Genomic DNA, 18,159 nt, shown 5'->3' with positions numbered 1-18,159 from the left:
CTTGTGCATTTCGTTGAGGTGGTGTATCGGAGTCAACGCTAGAGCGATCGGTGGTCAATTTATTGAGTCTATACTAGACATGATAAATCGACCCCTCCTCTCCCCCGCTGGATTGATTGCTGCCCATCGATCCGGCTGGTACCGTAGACGAGCTGTGAGCATCCACAGGTGACTAAGGCTAGTGCTGACACTAACAAATTGCCAGATAATTCCTGCAGTTTGCCTTAAAGTTTATTGCCCATATTTCATGTATGTTGAGAATTTGCTTCCTTTCCTTATGTGGTTCAGTTCAGTCATCTTTGATGGGTTATGTAGGTTTCTCCCTTGTCAGGAGCACCTTGCTTATGTGTAACAGTTACTTAAGTTAAAGCGCCTGTCATTTTAAATGATCCTATAGTGAGCGATAGCATTGGGGTTGACTCTAGGAGGAAAACGGAAAAAAAAGAAGGGGGGAGAGATTGATGCTTAAATGCATCCAAAGAGGGTAAAGTCAACAAAAAAAGGCCCCGATCTTGCAACTTTTTGTGCATGGACAGATTACACATCTTGTTCTCTTTTTTCCTCAAAGAGTACAGTTTTTGAAACTGATTTCACGAATATAGAATATGAAACAGCAGTTCTAAAATGAAAATATCTCAAAAGTTAGTGAGCTGTCAAAAGTGTAACTAAAGGGAATGGAAGACAACATTTAGGAAGCTTTACAGACCGTCACTTTTCTTGGTCTGATAAGTCTCTTCCCACAAAGGAGACTCTCCTTGCATTTAGCCTAACTTGCATTTGGCGGCAGGAGAAAAACATTGCAAATATAAACTTTGGAGTTTATAATAAACAGAGGGGTATGTATTATACCAATGTAGTTTGTGAACAAGTTACGAGAGCCTTTGGGATGGAAGGTGCTTATAGCATATATATAAAATTAGATTTTGAGAGCCTATCAGCCAATTTTAGGAGGGCACTAGATGTTTTATTTGTTTTCTTTATTTAAAATGTATATTACAGATATGGCTTTAAACAAATACTCTTGAAATTGTGAAAGTCCCTCTTTTAAAAATACTTCATAAATATTTTGAGTGAGCTGTGTTACTCTTAGTGCACTTGTATTATTTGTAAAAAGAAAAGGAGTACTTGTGGCACCTTAGAGACTAACCAATTTATTTGAGCATGAGCTTTCGTGAGCTACAGCTCGCATCACGAAAGCTCATGTTCAAATAAATTGTTTAGTCTCTAAGGTGCCACAAGTACTCCTTTTCTTTTTGCGAATACAGACTAACACGGCTGTTACTCTGAAACCTGTATTATTTGTGTATTGTAAATTTTGCTTTTGCTCATGTCTCATTTAGGATTTACAGTGTAAAGTCCTGATTCTACAAACATTTATACACATGCTAAACTCATGTTTAATACTACTCGTATGCTTCAAATTAAACATGTGCTTAAGTCTTTGAAGGATCAGGGGCTAAAATTTGGTTTAGTTCTTCCCTGTGGTTTAAGGACTTCTAGTTTGTCCATTTATCTGAAATAATCAACCAAAATTAAGAGAGGAATATAAAGTAGTCTAATTCAGGTTTAACAGAAATTAGTGCTTGCTAATTCAAATATTGGGGCAGGGGAACTCTCTTAAGGATAATTGAAGTAAAGTATCAATTGGGTATTATTTTTTGGCTGACAACTTGTTTTTCATATGAAACTTTAAAGTGTTGTTTTATTTATTTATTTATTTATTTTAATTGCAGGTAGTCCCACAGTTTCTGGTATGTCAGATATGGATTATCCTTTGCAAGGACCTGGTTTGCTCTCAATACCCAATCTTCCAGAAATCAGTTCAATCCGCAGAGTCCCGCTTCCCCCTGAGCTAGTGGAGCAATTTGGACGTATCCTAATAAAAATAGCATGTTACTTTGTGTGTATAATAATGTTATAAATGAACTTTTGTTATTTCATAATCACTTTGGCCCTGATCCTTCAAGCAGCTTCCCCTGGATGGACCCTTATCCTACACACACCCACACTGGAGTCCATATGGCTCCCAAGAAGTTACAGGGGTCCATCTATGTGAAGTTGCTTCAATAATCGGCAGCTACATATTGTAATTTTGATGCTTAATGACAGTTGGATATGTTTGTCATAACAATTTTAGTACATTTAAATTAAAGGGGTCTGCATATGTTAGAGGTAAAAATAAAATGCTTTTAAAATCAAGCGGAATAACTAAGTGTTACTTGCATGAGATGCATATCTCTTTAGGGCTGTCAAACGATAAAAAAAATTAATTGCAAGAATAAAAAATAGTTACAATTAATCACAGTTTTAATTGCACTGTTAAAAATAATAGAATGCCATTTATTTAAATATTTTGGGTGTTACTTCTGTGCAGCAGCTTGTGGTGCGTGGCACTCGGCCTGTGGCTCAAGGCTGGCTCCGTGCTATCGCATGGAGGAGGCTATGTCTTGCCAGAGCCCAGGGCCATCCCACAGCTCTCTGGCCACTCCTGGCTCACCAGGGGCACCATTTCAGATTTTGGTTTGTGTGTGTGTGTGTATTAGTCAGCATGATACGCAGCAGTCTCAACACACCAGCAGCCTAACTACTATCAAGCGTTTTGTAGGCACCAGCACAGCAAAGGAGAGTTTTAAGGATTTGAAGGTGAAAAATGATGTAGCTTTGCAGACATTTATGTAGAACTCCCGCCAAGCATGAGGGGCAGCATGGGAGTAAGCACAAAATTGCTTATTTTGGAAATTTAACAAGGGGGCAATGGAGGCTGGTATCACTGGTGATAGGTAGTGTGGGGATAGGCCATGAAAGGCCTTGAAAGTGAAAATAGTCATTATTGCTGTCAATGGATTGTTCAATTTTAATGCTCATTTAAGTAATAGGGCTACAAAATGGTGCTTTTTTTTCCCCCCACCAACTCTGTAAAAAGGTATCTGAGGAGAGAACATTTTATTCTGCCCAAGCATCAACAGTGGTAGTTATTTGTTTTCCCAGTGTGGAGCATCGTCTATTTATGATGCACAGGTGGAACGTCCATTGGTATTACTGGTACTTACCAGCAGTAAATAGTGAATATGCCCCATGTGTTTGATATGCAATATCTTCAAACAAAGCAGGGCCAGAGAAAGCTGCAGTATGATGTCATAGCTTTGGGAGGTGCACAGCTAATACCAAGGAAATTTCCCCCAACATCTGTATCTGATTTCTTTTAAAGGCAGTTTTCATTTATTTTTTCACACTTGTCAAAATATGTCAGCTTCTCGTACACACATACAGAACTTCTTTAACTAGTATCTGTGCATATTCTTACAACTTTAAAATAGCCTGATGGGGATTTTGTCATGGCTAGCCTGAGTACATTATTCCTTACATCTGTGGTATTTCAGATATGCAATGTAATTGTATGATGGGAGTATTTCCAGATATCAGCAGGGCATGGCTGACTATTGACAGTGACATTTTTATGTGGAATTATGAAGATGGGTATGTAGAAAACAAATTTCTACAGGTATATATGGTGTTAAATCTGAATTAAGTCATGGGGGGAGTGGTTTGTTTTAGCACAGAAGTGTACTTATCATTTTAAGGTACCTTGATCATTTCAGGTTCTGGATTTTTGGTGTAGGGGGGATAAGAGATGGGTAAGGAAAATGCATGCCTTTAGTATTAGGCTTCTCTACTCTCCTAAAGTTGTTGGTGTATTTACATTGAGGTTGAGTTCAAAATTTTTAAGAGGAATGTTTTTATTTTAGACTCCGTATGCTCATACAGCAATTAACTTGGTTGACTAGGTTTAATCCATGCATTATGGTGTATATGTAGTAGGCAATCATGTTCCCACAGTCAGCTATTTTTATGTTTATAATGTGGCTTTAGAATGATGAAGATATACCAAAGCTTTCTGACTTACATTTATTATTAATATAAATATCTTACCTGACTTATGATTCAAAGATTCATAAAACTATGATGATAAATTCATAGTCTTTTTGAATGGCTCAGGGAGAGATGCTTGTGGCGCCCATTCAGTGCATGGGTTTGTGTTCCTTATGTGTCTCTATAGTATAACTTATTTTCTGTAACTGCAGTTTTTCTTCTGAATTATTACACTTCTAGAGGAGATTTAAATGAGACTTGTGCTTTACACAGGGTTAGTTAATATCTCTAAAATGCATGCACCAATAGTGTTGAATAATACTAACTTCACGGTATTACAGGTGGGTTTTTTAATATAGAGATTTTTTTCCCCATAGTAAATTAAACTCGCTTTAGCTAATTTTATCAGAAAGAAGGAAGGAAGGAAAGAAAGTTGGTTGTGAATAGTGCAGTGAATCCCTTTCTCCTGTTGAGCTATATCTGGACTAACTTTGGGAGTACTATAGACTACAAAATAGACTGTATGAATAGACAAGGAACTGAGAATTAAAAATACAGTTGGATTTCAAATTTGAAACTTAAAGCATAAATGACTACTTCATTCCAAACAGAGGATTGGTTACATAGCTATTATGATGACTTTTTTCGGTCAGTGCCATTCTAATGGTCTTGCTTCCACCCTAAGAAAAGAATGCAGAAGATGGGTTACAATTGTTATATAGTAACAGAAGAATTTAAAAGTTTCAGATTCTGTATATTTAGAAATTATTGGATATTGAAAGTCTTTTCTGTTGTGCTTTGATGTAATTTTTTCTCATTTGTTGACAGGGGAGACCTTGCTTATTTTGATGGTCTTAGTGAAACTATTCTTGCTGTGGGTCTTGTGAAGCCAAAGGCAGGTAATAAAAAATGCATGACAGTGACATTGACAGTGAATTCTGTAGCTGCTGAACACTGTCAAAAATTTAAAAAACTGATTAATTTTCTTTACGAAACTAGAGGCATTATGGAAGGATTTACAAGTCACAAGTAGTGAGGTAGTCATGAACGTTAGAGATCTTATAATTACTGCTAAGTTACAATCTAATGTTTTATACTATTTGAAAACTAGGAATTCCGACTTGCTGTCAGCTGACATGAAATATTGGTTTCTAGCTGTAGTAGTTCTTTTGGTCACAGCTGCTTACATCAGATTGGACACAGAGTTGGAGAGAGGGGGTAGGGTTGGAGGTTAAAAGAAGATAGTAATAAGAATATCATTTTAAGACTCAATATTTCATGGCTTGTCAGAGCTGGAATAGAATGAGATAAAGCATTGGAAAATTGGGCATCTGAATGCTATATAGTTTTCTAATTCTGGCGCTTCACAGGCTGTCAGACCTTCAATATGACTGACCCTCAGACCATTGTAAATTTCATGCAGGGAAGATGTCGATCTTAGTATTAATCTGGTGTACTGGCCTTGAACTAAGTTCTAACTTTTCTTCTTTTCTTAGGTATTTTCCAGCCTCATGTACGATACCTACTGGTTCTGGCCACTCCTGTGGATATAGTGATTCTAGGACTTAGCTATGCTAATTTGCAAGCAGGTAATTCTCTCTCGCATCCCAAGTAAATATAAATTTCTAGGATAATATTCTCAGTTGCGAGTTAATTGCCACACAACATTAATTTATTACTAGTCATGTAATTTAAAAAAATATTCAGCTGCATGCCAAGGGGCTTTTCCTAAAATTCTATGGCTTTCTGCGTCCAGGGTGAAAGAACTCTATAGCATCCTTTTCACGTAGGATACAGTATCCTGTCCTGCAAGAGATTCAGAGAAGTATCCTCTCTGTTACCCACCCTTTAGTTCTTTTTGAAGATACTCTGACTGTTAACTGTTTCCCAGTAATCAAGTATTGTGTTGAGGGAGGAGCAGCATGTGAACTGCATCAGTTTTTAATGTGTCTTAGGGTATATCTACACTGCGTTTTGGAGCGAGCAGGAGCATGCCTTCCTGACCAGTAGACAGACTCTAGCTAGTGATGCTCTTTCACACTCTCCAAAAATAGCTGTCTAGAGAGCACTTTGAAGTTGTGGCTCGGGCTCTGAAGCCTAGGGCTGGTGATGGCTTCAAGCCTGAGCTCCAGCCTGAGCTGCAACTTCAAAGATCTGTCTATACAGCTATTTTTAGAGCGCTAGTGGGACCCCACTAGCCCCGATCTGTCAACCCAGGCTGGGAGGCTTGCTCCCACTTGGAGCAAAATGCAATGTAAAGGTACCCTTATTGGCAAACTCCAAACTCTTTGGCATTTGATTCAGAACCACAGAAAACTCAAGCCCAGTACTGTATATTTTTACACATGAAATGTGTAAGTAGAAAAAATAAATGAGAGGTTTTGAGAAAGTTATGAGGGAGTAAGAATATTAGGGGGCTAAAATAGAATATATTTTCAATAGGTTGTTGTTATGATGTCTCTGTTTGATAGACAAACTGGGAAGTCTTATGTTTACATTTGTCAGGATTTTGGGATATTAATTGTCTTAAAATATTTTAACATACAGTATTGATTATAAGCTTCCGAGAGAGGTAAAATGTAAACAAAACTTGCTGTGACTTTAAAAAAAAGAAAAGAAAAGAAAGAAACCAACTCTGGCAGTCCCCTAAGATGCAGTCTCACTATAGTGTTTCCTGATTTTCTGAAATAGTCCTAAATCACAATACCATAGTATTTAAACAAGCAAACTCAACAGATATGATGGGGGTTTTTTCTTGATTTCTTTAAGGTTCTGGAGCCCTCAATGACAGCATGTCTGGAGGAATGCAGCTGCTTCCAGATCCTCTCTATTCACTCCCTACTGATAATACCTATCTTCTAACCATAACTTCCACTGAAAATGGCCGTATCTTTTTGGCTGGAAAGGATGGCTGTTTATATGAAGTAGCTTACCAGGTGAATATAGTCTTTATGCAAAGGTATTTTTGTTCTTGGTTATGGGGTTGGGGTTTTGGGAATTTAAAATTTGTCAATCTTGTCACCTCATTTCCACAATTCTGTTGCCTGCCTTAATTTATTTGAGTGATAGCTCTGAGCTCTTAATACAGAAATGCTATCAACCTATAGTCGTGATAGGCTGGATAAGCTAATTTATTTGAGGAATGAGCAAAAAAAATTGTTCTGCAAAGGGCATGCATCATGAGATCTCCTTTCTGACAACTTCTACAGACACTGCTGTCCCCAACCATCTTATCTCTGCCTTCAAAACCACCTTAATAGGAGCAGCTGTTCTGATTATTGGAGACTGATAAAACCCAGAAGTTGACTGGGATGAGGTTTGATCTGCTGTCATGAATTTAATTTTACTTCACTGACTCAATTTGCAGACTTGAGCCCAGTCGTTTGTCTCTAAAGCGGTACTGTTAAGTCTTTTATAGGCTGTTTATTTTTTTATTACAATAAACAGAAGAAAGTACTGATTATTTTTATTAATTTACATTATATCAGCACTTGGAAGTCCCAGCTAAGTCATGGGCCCATTGTGGTATGTCCTGTAAAAGTCAATCCCTGTCCAAAGAAGTTAAAATCTTAATTTTAAGATATATTCAGCAGGTGGCTGTAACAATCTGCCAATCAGTTTCCTTTGTTTGGATCGTTTCTTGACACATTGCAGGAGAGAGAAAGATATTACAACCACACCCATGCACCCCAAAAATGGAAAATGTGATTAGAAAACCACAAACAATGGCTTTGAGATTCAGAGGCTTCTAAGTTTCTGAAACAACTTTTACATTTTTTTTTTTTAATTATCTACATTTCAAATGGAGAGTGTCCCTTTAAAACTGGGTTCATGAAAACTGTGTGTATTGCGTCATCATGCAGGAGTTCTGATGGCTAGTTTACCTAGCTAGTTTTAATGCTTTATATGTTTTTAATTGTAGGCTGAGGCAGGCTGGTTTAGTCAACGATGTAGAAAGATCAATCATTCAAAGAGCTCCCTTTCTTTCCTTGTTCCTTCATTGCTGCAATTCACATTCTCAGAGGATGGTAGGTGATAAAGTATCAGTAACTGAAATGTTTATAAGTTAATGTAAAAAAAAACCTTAGGCCAACATTTTCACACTTGGGTGCATTGAGTTAAAGACTATGGGATTATGGGACGAAAGCAAGTGGTTGGCAATTCTGAAAATCAAGTTACTTATTTAGATCCCTAAATACGGATTTAGGTATTGAAGTCTGAAAATGTTAGCCATAGTGGCTAAAGTCCCTGTTTGGTGGTATAAATTTGGTAAGTTTTACATACTGGAGTGAAAATATTGTAATCAGTATAGCAAAACTTTTACTAGAAATTGTTATACAAATATTTAAAATGTTTGTTTTGTAATGGATTAGACAGTGATAGTCTGTTGTTCTACTGTACTTCAGTAAAATATTAATATGTCACTTCTAAATCTGTTCCTGGGCAGGAGCCCATTGTAAATGGAATGCCTTGTGTGAGTACATTCTAATAAGTGATTCCGTCAAATGCCAGGCAAATCTACCCTTGTAAAGTTTCAGTACTGTCAATTTTACTGTATTAACTAGTTTGCACCAAATCCAGTTTTGATTTTCACATGCTTTTTTTTGCAGATCCCATAGTTCAAATTGCCATTGACAATTCTCGAAACATCTTATATACCCGTTCAGAAAAAGGAGTGATACAGGTATCTGAATCCTTTCCATGTCTTATTTGGAGTTTCTTACGTGCATATGTTATTTTTACCCTCCCCATCTGAAAAACTACGTTTGTACATTAGGATTCTCTATATGCCAGTCAAGACATGAAGGATTTCCCCCAGGGATTTTATTCCTGCATTTATTTCCCTCCCCCTCTGAACTATATTGTGGCCACAATCCTTTCTGTTGAAAACTAGGAAGGACTACTGCTTCAGTCCTCTCGTGTATGGAAGCTTGAGGCCATAGAAGAATTGAGAGCTATCTGAGTCACTGCATGATGGGATAAAGTTATGTGCATTAATTTAATTGTGAAACTACTAAACTGTTATTAAATTACAGGTTTATGATCTGGGCCAAGATGGTCAAGGAATGACCAGAGTTGCTTCTGTTTCTCAGAATGCTGTTGTTTCTGCTGCTGGAAACATTGCCAGGTAATATGAAGTGTGTGATATGAAATACTTCCTATTGGGCAATCTGTTTGTTTCTTTTTTTTTGTTTTACCAAACTTTCGAAGAGTGTTGTGTATTCTCTGATTTGTTTATTGCATGATGTCAGTTACGTAAACTCTTTTCTGTTCTTTTAGGACTATAGATCGTTCTGTTTTTAAGCCTATTGTTCAGATAGCAGTGATTGAAAATTCAGAATCTATAGATTGTCAGTTGCTGGCAGTGACACATGCTGGTAAGAAATCAATATCACCTCCTTCCCTTATCAGTAAATAAGACCTGCTTAGGTTCGGAAAATTGGCAAACATTTTTCTTTGCAAGGTTGTCTGTCCCCCATGCATACTATAACATTTATATAGTAATCGTCATAATAATGTTACATGTCCCTTGTATATTGCTTCATACGTTCAAAGCACTTCAGACATCTGATAAATACTTGATCCTACCATACAACTATTTATGCTGTTTTACAGTTGAGGAAATAGGGGGAGTGTGGTTTGTCAAAGGTTACACAGAAAACTAGTGGCAGATCAGGACCAGAATTATTTGACTTGGATAGAAGGATCATTTTCAAGAAAGGAATGTAATAATATTTATATAGAATTTCTTATAAAGCTTCTGAATTAAGCCTTGCATCAAATATGTTGAGACTGTTAGCCACTTATAATATTTCCTCAAAATCCATTGCCTAAGAGTGATCTCCTTTTTCCTTTGGCCTAGGTGTACGAATGTATTTTAGTACATCCCCATTTAAGCATCCAATGGCTCGACCCTCCATGTTAACACTGGTTCACATCCGCTTACCTCCAGGATTTTCCGCTGCTTCTAATGTGGAGAAACCATCAAAGGTGCACAGAGCTCTTTATAGCAAAGGTAAGCCTTGGAGTGCAGGTTAAATAAGATCCATTCTTTAAGACTTTTATAACAAGTAGTCCCACCATGATTGCATTTTACAGTAGGAAACTGGGTGTAGGAAACTTTGAGTTTAACACAGGCAGTGGTACGGTACACTATCCTATCACTGTACCTCAAGTTTATCCTTGAAAGACATTCTCTAGACATGACATAGTGATAGTTAGGCTCTATGCCCATTAAGTCCTTGGTCTCTGAGCTTAGTTTGCCAAGAAGTGTGCCAGTTGTGTTAGTGATCTTGTCTGAATTACTAATTGATTTCATATAGGCCGGCCTAATAGCTTTCAGGTGGCTTCAGTTTTTGGTCACTTCTGACCTAGGCTAAATTCAAAACTGTGACCCAGAAATGGAAGAAAACTCTTTATAGTGTAATTGACCTCTTCAGCCATTCAGTTGTCTTCCAGGTGAATTTTCAAAGACGCATAGGGGAGACATGCAACTAAGCACTTTAAAGTCCCTGAACACACTACATGACCAAACCACATTGCAGTTCCTCAAAATGTTACCCTTTCGTGTTTGTTGCTCTTCTGTTTTTAATAAAAACATAGATCTTTGAGGCTTCAGTATCAAATTAAATTTGCTGTGTATTAACTGAGTTTAGTCATATTGTGACAAGGCATCTGCTCCACCTTGTCAGCCTCAGTGTTTCTCCATCTGGTGGTGGGGGCCTGGAGTAAATTGGTCTTACTCTGGAGGGTCTCCCTGTCCTTCACCCCCACCTCCTTTATTTTTCAATATTTACAAAGTAGGCCCAAGTAATACTGTTTAGCCAAACAAAACAAACAAACTCAAAATACAAAGAGAGAGTACCTTTCCTTGCCCCCTCTCTGGGGTGTTGCCTTATTATGCTGGCTTCTAGGTGCCAGTCCTTCCCCAAACCACAGTTGGCTTGATTGCATCCCATATAGGGAGGAGGGCAGCCTTCCCCCCAGGAGAAACCTTTTTTCCCTACTGCCATTACCTCTGCTGCAACTTGTCTCTCATCTCTCCTCCTCCTCTCTTACCAGAAAAGGGGTTTTTGAAGATCACAGGCAACCCTTAATTGGCCTCAGGCTCTCCAGTTAACCTGAGGTAACCTTTTCAGCTCGAAGGGAAAAGGGCCTTTACCATTTTAGGGCTGATATACCTGACTTCCACCACTCTCTTATAACTACCCTAGTCCCACAGCCCACTGGGGATATCAGATGGCGGCTCCTCCACGGAGCCGTGAGCACGGATGTGTATTTGGCATGGTTCACTCCTGTCCCTGAAGCCTGTCCCTTCTCTGGTGTGAGGGAGACCCTGCCGCACATTTACCTTGAGTGCATCAGTTTGCAGCCCCTTTTCCAGCTCCTCCTGGACCTCCTTTTAAGTTTTTGGCTGCACTTCTCCCCCCACCTCCTTATATATGCACATCCTATCCACGGTCCCACAAAGACATGGGACCTGCTCGTCAGTTTCTTCCTAGCGATGGCCAAGGTGGCCATCTATAACAGCAGGGAGAGGATGTTGGCTGAGGCGATTCTCTGCGACTGTGGGGCCTATTTCCGATCCTTCCTCCGTTCACACATCCAGGCAGAGTTCCTCTGGGCAGCATCTGCTGGTTCCCTTGACACCTTTGAGGAGCAGTGGGCGCTGGCTGGGGTTCTCTGATCAGTGTCCCCTTCAGGTTTCCTATTTTTGACCCTTTGCCCTTCACACCTGTCTCTGTTATTTTGTCCATTGTCCTCCGTAATTACTTGAGTTTCCGGGCTCTGTGGATCCTCCCCATGGGCTGCGGGATGGTCCTTTAGCCGTGGGCGGGCTTGCACTCACCCATCTCCCTGGAACCCAGTAGGACCACTCACGTATAGGTGTCAGATCTGACTTTGTCACACTCTGAACTTTGAACCCCTTCTAAATATCTGGAATAAATAGCCCTTACCAATAATAATAATAATAATTAATAATGAAGACTTACATTGTTCTTTATATGTTCAGAACACTATACTAGAATTAACAAATCCTTATAGGTCTCCTGTGAGATAGTGATTGCAGAGTAGATGTTTGCAAGGACATACAGCAAGGCAGTGGTTGACCCATTTGCTCCAGAAAGTGGTTCTCAATCTATTTGCCATTGTGGACCACATATGTAGCTCTCGGTGTGTTATGTGGGCCACGTCCACACAATATATATGTTCTTATCTACCTGTATGGCCCTGAGGATGTCACATGGGCTGCAGTTGTGTGCTGATTGGGCCGCAAGTGGGCTGCAGGTTGAGAACCACTGGTCCAGATCATAGCAGTAACAGTACCCAACCTTTCTTCAGTAAAATTATTTTAGTTTTTTTCTTTTATATTTTTAGTTAACCTTTTTTCTGTTTAAACTTGTGCTACATAGCATATAGCTTAAGGGCCAAAAACATCATGCATCATTCTGTTATGATCCAGTTACCCTCCGGGAGTGTAGGGTGAAGCCATACCACTTTTACTGCTGGTGAACACTGGTAACAAGCAGTTGTTATTACTCTGTCATGGAAGACACAACTGTAAGCACATATTACAATCTGTGTATTTTGCATAAATATATACAAACAAGATGTGGCTCCTTGACTTCCAGAAAATTCTTAGTAAGGCCCTTGTGTTGTGAAGATTGGATATTCATGCGCCTATCCTTGAAGTGCATCAGAGAGTTTGTGTATTATTTTAGCACTGAACTCTTTCTTCTAGATGAACCTTGTGTCTCCGACTCTGAATGCAGCAATTTGCATTTTTGTCACTGCACTAGTGATAGAGTGATGAATCTACTTTAGGGAAGAGCTATTTAAAATTTTCACAGCATGGAATTTATTATTAAAATAACTTCCAGGTATTTTTTACTTTCAGGGTATATTTAAACATCTCATAATCTTTCATAAAAATCAATGAAAAACGTTAAATCATTTCTGTCTTAATTTAACCTTCATCCTTGTTTGTGTGCATGTACAGAGTATCTTGGAATACATTGTGTGCATATATAGTGCATGTTAGACTATACTGCAAAAGGGATCCAACAGACTGTTCAAATACAGACTCCTGAACCAAAAGAGCAGTTAAATATACATCTGCACTAAAACCCCTTAGATACTTAAGTTTATAAACTTAACCAATGGCTAGATGTTGATCCCCTTGTAAGATTAATTTAAGAATGTGTAGAATGGACTTGTACTGAATTTAAATATAGGCTTAGCAACAGTGGGCCTGATGTAAGTTTTTGCTTCCACTACAGAGTCTTAATTTTACTCTTTTGTTAGGTGTCCTGCTGATGGCTGCTTCCGAAAATGAGGATAATGATATCTTGTGGTGTATCAATCATGATTCTTTCCCTTTCCAAAAACCAATGATGGAAACACAGGTAGTAACCTCTTCAATATTGTTAAGTAATATCAATTTTTTGGAGGAGGCATGGAGAATATTATTTGAATATCATAGGCTCCATGAAGAAAAGGAGTACTTGTGGCACCTTAGAGACTAACCAGTTTATTTAAGCATGAATCGCTTTTTAAGTTCCTGTATAGAAAAGGTAACTTACACAAAAACTCCTGTGACTAGTTATTTGGTAAATATTTATCGAGCTACGTAACTGTTTTTTTTTTTTTTTTTAAGTTAAGTGTAGTTTTTTTTTGTCATACCTGTCTCACACTAGGTATCTCTGTTTTGTGAATGGAGCTGGTGTCTTTCAGTTGGAGCTGCCACTTTAATACTCTCCAGCTGAAGAACCCAGTTTGATGCAAAGTAGGATTGTAAGAAACACCTTGGCCATTATAAATCGTTGGAAATTTTCTACTGTTTTTGTTTTGGTGGTGCCTGCAATGTGCAAGGCACTGTCCATAAACACAGCAAAACGTGGTCCTGCCACATAGCGTTTATAATCTAAGAGGAGCAACATTTACTTCTGCGGGGAAGCAAAGAAATCTGTGGGAGACATACATTCTGCAATTGCGCAGTGGCGCAGAATTCCCCTAAGAGTAAACATTTGAAGGGCAGGGGATATACTACATTATTTTTGTTTACTTAAACAAGTACATCAGCTCCGCCATACTTCCCTCAATCATTCCATTATTTGGCTCATTTCTTGTAGGTGTCACAGGTGAAGGGTGGGTCTGTAAGAGAGATTTGAAGGAGGAGAGAATAATTGCCTTATGGATCAGTTCAGTTAAGGCATTCCATGGATAGGGTACAGCTTGAAAGAAGGCATGAAGATTGTTGTTGGAGAAATGGACAAGTGAGCTGTCAAGAGTAGTTTGGTAGTGTTTGGAGGAAGGGGCTGGTTGTGCCATACAGAGTTGAAACCTGAACTACAGTTTTCTCCTTTCATCATTCCCTGACTCACCCATCAGTTTCCTCCCTTCTGGTTCCTCTTTCTGTTTCTTTTCAGCAATGCTTGTGTAAGAGAAAATAAATAATGCTTAGATAGCTCCGATGCAGGCAGTTTGCTGTTTGGTCCTTCAGAAGGGCTTCTCCATCTATTCCTAAAATTCACGGGGAGAGCTGGGAGAGGACTGATGATCTGAGTGGGTGTAGGAGCTGCTTGAGCAGCTTGGCAGGATCCCCGACATATTGGAGGAGTCCTTTCAAAACAAAACAACCATACACTGAAGGAACACCTTGGAGACTAGACAGTTAGAAACTGGATCTAGGAGTGTGGACGAAAACCAAGTAGGTGGTAGATAGCTTTAAGTGACGTCCGTCCTACCAAATGCCTTGGCCTCAATTATATATCACTGTTGCCAGTCTGTCACTGGAAGTTTTTTAAAAATCTCATGTCTCACTTGCAGCTCTTGGATATTATTTAAAAATAAACAGTTTTTATGCATTTGGAGTTTTGTACAATTTGCAGCTTGATTTTACTATTTGTATTATTAGTAGCATCATAGTGCCTCATTATGCTAATTGTACATAGAAATAATGATCTGTCCCAAAGAGCTTGCAGTTTATAACTAGAAGTAGTTTAGCCAGTTTTTAATCTGGTGGGGTACATATGCATGTATCTGTTTTTAATGTTTTATTTTCTTAGGGGCTTGTTGTCTTAAGAGTACTTCAGTTTCTATGCTGTGTAATGTTAAATACTGGTTATTTAGATATCACCATTGGTGTGCAAAATGTGCATCCTGTTTCATACTTTTGACAATGTTCATCTCTTACTCAGATGACCACACATGTTGATGGACATTCATGGGCTCTTTCTGCCATAGATGAGTTGAAAGTTCCAAAGATTATAACACCACTGAATAAAGACCTTATTCCAATAACTGATTCTCCTGTTGTCGTACAACAACACATGCTGCCACCAAAGAAATTTGTTCTGCTCTCAGCCCAGGTGTGTTATAGATTTTTTTTTTTTTCCTGTTGTTTAGAGATTGGGAGAGGGAGAAGCAGAAACTTAAAGCTTAATGACTGACCCAGTGCTGAAAAAGGGCTACCCATGTGCATGGAGTTTGCAGAGAATACCTTTGGTGAAGGTGAGGTGGGGGAGCGGAGTGGAAAAATGGTTAAGGAGTCATTTGTAAATTCTGTAAACCAACTCAAGGTTATAGGGCCAGATTATCTTCTGACATAAACTGATATGTCTCTGTTGACTTCAGGGGAGTTACATGGGTTTATTATCAGCTGGTGACCAATAGTTCAACATACTCTGAGGGAATTTGTACACGGAGTTGGGGGTGTGATTGCTAGCTCAAGTAGACATACTCAGGCAGAGCATGCTAAAGACAGCAGTGTAGATGCGGTAGCATGTGCTAGCTATCCCAAGAACGTACCCATGGGGTCTGAGTGGGTTATACATGGTGCAGCTAGCCCATGCTGCAGCTACTCGTGCTACTGTGGCTACACTACTGCTTTTAGCATGCCATCTTGATGAGAGCTAGCACAAATATGTCTACTCAAACTCTGAATCACAGCCCCAGCTCTAAGTGTAGATATACCTGTGGATATGTAAAATTGGAACAAATGCAGGTTGCTGAGGTAACTGTATGAATCCTAAAGTTTGAAATAAGAGCAGAGATTTATTGTTAGGGGAATTTTGAGCAAAGAATTCCATTTCTGGCCACCTCACAAAAAAACTCCATGACGCAAGAACTTCGGTATTTGTTTTTTATTTAAAAGGCTTACATTTAAAAATAGCTGAGATTAAGTAGTAGTAAAATTTAATGACTCTCTACAATAGGAAGGAAAATGTAGCAATAATTCAACCTTCTAATAATTTAGCAATTAGGAAATATAATAAAATTAATTGCCAGCTTGCTGCAGTCCTGTTGTAGTTTTGTTATCATAAGGCGATTTGTGAGTCTGGTTAGATCACACTACAGGACCCATCACAGAATGTACGGCTACATGCTATGAAAGTGGTCTAGAAATGCTGCAGGTTATTGGGGACCTGATTATTGTAACTCAGCACTTGTCTTCACTGCTTTGGTTAGCTCAAGTTACTACACTCAAAAAAGCTTCCCTCAAATGAGAGCGGCCACACTGGAAAACAACACTTGAGCCACACAGAGTTATTGAATTAACAGAGTGATGACTTCTGCTAACTCAAGCTGTAGCAAGTAGCTGCAGCCTCACTGCATTACTAGCTTGAGGAGTACTAGAACTTCAGCTGGTAACCCCGATGGACCAGCTTTTTCAAGTTTAAAACACCATTTTACTTGAGCTAGAGATTTTTGTGTGCACAGGAGTTGGGTTGGAGCAACACTCACTATACCTTGAGCTAACATTGAAGTGAGACAAGCCCTCAGGGTGTTAGATGAATGTATTGAATTGTTGTTTGCCAATTAAAACATGCAGATCTCATTATTTCAAACTTTGTATTGCTTTATTTTACTTTAGGGGAGCCTTATGTTTCATAAACTCAGACCTGTAGATCAACTGCGACATCTCCTAGTTTGCAATGTAGGAGGTGATGGAGAGGAGATTGAAAGGTTTTTCAAGTTGCATCAGGTGGGAATTTTTAACTTGCCATGGGGAAAAAAGTCCTCTATGAATAGACTTAGGGCTTGTCTATACAAAGAGTTAGTGTATAACAAACTGGGTTGTAAATCCACAGCACTCTAGCGTGCTGCACACTGACTGGCTATGTGAACCCTGCTAGCATACACTAAAGGTTCCATGATGCAGTTTGACAGGGTTCACATGGCCAGTCAGTGTGCGGCAGGCTAGAGTGCTGTGGATTTACAACCCAGCTTGTTATACGCTAACTCTCCATTAGGCAAGCCCTCGGTGTACAGTCATATACCTGGATTAGTTTGTGTTGTAAATGTGGCCATTCTTTGGCTTCAGAAATATTAGTTCTTGTATTACCTATCATATCTAGGTACTTATATAGGCTTCCTCATCAAATTATCCGAGCAGCTATAAGGTCAAGATAATGCTGCTTTGTCAGTTGAACAAGCAAGATAATGTATAAGGAAGAAGGTAACCATTTTTATGGGGTCTAAAAACATAAGGGTAATATTCTTTTTCCTTAAAACTGTCTGTTTCATGTAAGTGACAAACACAGAATTATGACAAGAATTGGGAATGTAATTCTCTTATTAGAAAAATTATTAATCTTGAAAAAAACTAGTGTCACAGTCCTAGTCCTTTTTAGAAAAGTTTTGTATGTGCTTCAGTAGCTGCAAATACTTATAATCCACCGTCCTTTTTTACTAAAACTGGTACCAAGCAAGCTAGAATGAAACTTTTTCACAGAACTTGATTTTATTTGATACGTGTAGTTCTTTCTTAATTTCTACATCACAGCATAGTAGTAATGAAACCTCATAATAACCTCTGCTATTATTTCTTTGAGAAGTGGGTGAGATGTTTTTTTTCCCCCGTGGCTTATTTAAATGTTTAGTCCTTTAATAGCAAATACAATCATTTTAAATCATATAGATGTTTATCCTTCGTAACACTAACTTAATAAACTCACATTTCCATACAAGTATAGTACGTCTTATCTATACCTATAAAACAGTTTTTCCATATATTTCATTTACTGCTAGCTTATTTAACCAGCCAAGAATCAAGAGCGTTCATAGAAAGCTTTCATGGGTCACTTTACCTGCCGCAACAGAATCTCTTACTGTGACTGACTATTCCTTTCTGTTTAACTGACAAGACTCAGGCTACGTCTACCCTGGAAACACTACAGTGGCACTTACTACAGTGATGGAAGAGGTCCTTCCGTCATTGTAGTAAATCCCCCTCTCCAAGAAATGGTAGCTAGGTTGACAGAAGAATTCTTCCTAGTTCATCTT

At 38.7% G+C, this 18,159-nt stretch overlaps 1 protein-coding gene across 1 annotated transcript in view; it reads left to right on the top strand.

Moving 5' to 3' along the window:
• The window catches only part of NUP155 (nucleoporin 155), a 50,159-nt gene that overhangs the window by 1,047 nt on the left and 30,953 nt on the right, over positions 1 to 18,159 (top strand). The window contains exons 2-14 of the mRNA XM_074952490.1: positions 1,734 to 1,871; positions 3,381 to 3,477; positions 4,699 to 4,769; positions 5,367 to 5,459; positions 6,640 to 6,806; positions 7,793 to 7,898; positions 8,481 to 8,554; positions 8,907 to 8,998; positions 9,151 to 9,248; positions 9,734 to 9,886; positions 13,177 to 13,277; positions 15,072 to 15,242; positions 16,748 to 16,858. Coding sequence (XP_074808591.1) covers positions 1,734 to 1,871; positions 3,381 to 3,477; positions 4,699 to 4,769; positions 5,367 to 5,459; positions 6,640 to 6,806; positions 7,793 to 7,898; positions 8,481 to 8,554; positions 8,907 to 8,998; positions 9,151 to 9,248; positions 9,734 to 9,886; positions 13,177 to 13,277; positions 15,072 to 15,242; positions 16,748 to 16,858 — 1,472 coding nt within the window. The remainder of the gene's footprint in view (positions 1 to 1,733; positions 1,872 to 3,380; positions 3,478 to 4,698; positions 4,770 to 5,366; positions 5,460 to 6,639; positions 6,807 to 7,792; positions 7,899 to 8,480; positions 8,555 to 8,906; positions 8,999 to 9,150; positions 9,249 to 9,733; positions 9,887 to 13,176; positions 13,278 to 15,071; positions 15,243 to 16,747; positions 16,859 to 18,159) is intronic.

This window comes from Natator depressus, chromosome 5 (genome assembly GCF_965152275.1).
Source record: "Natator depressus isolate rNatDep1 chromosome 5, rNatDep2.hap1, whole genome shotgun sequence".
Lineage (NCBI taxonomy): Eukaryota > Metazoa > Chordata > Testudines > Cheloniidae > Natator > Natator depressus.
Note: the sequence above shows the minus strand (reverse complement) of the source record. Positions and strands in the feature narration are given on the sequence as shown.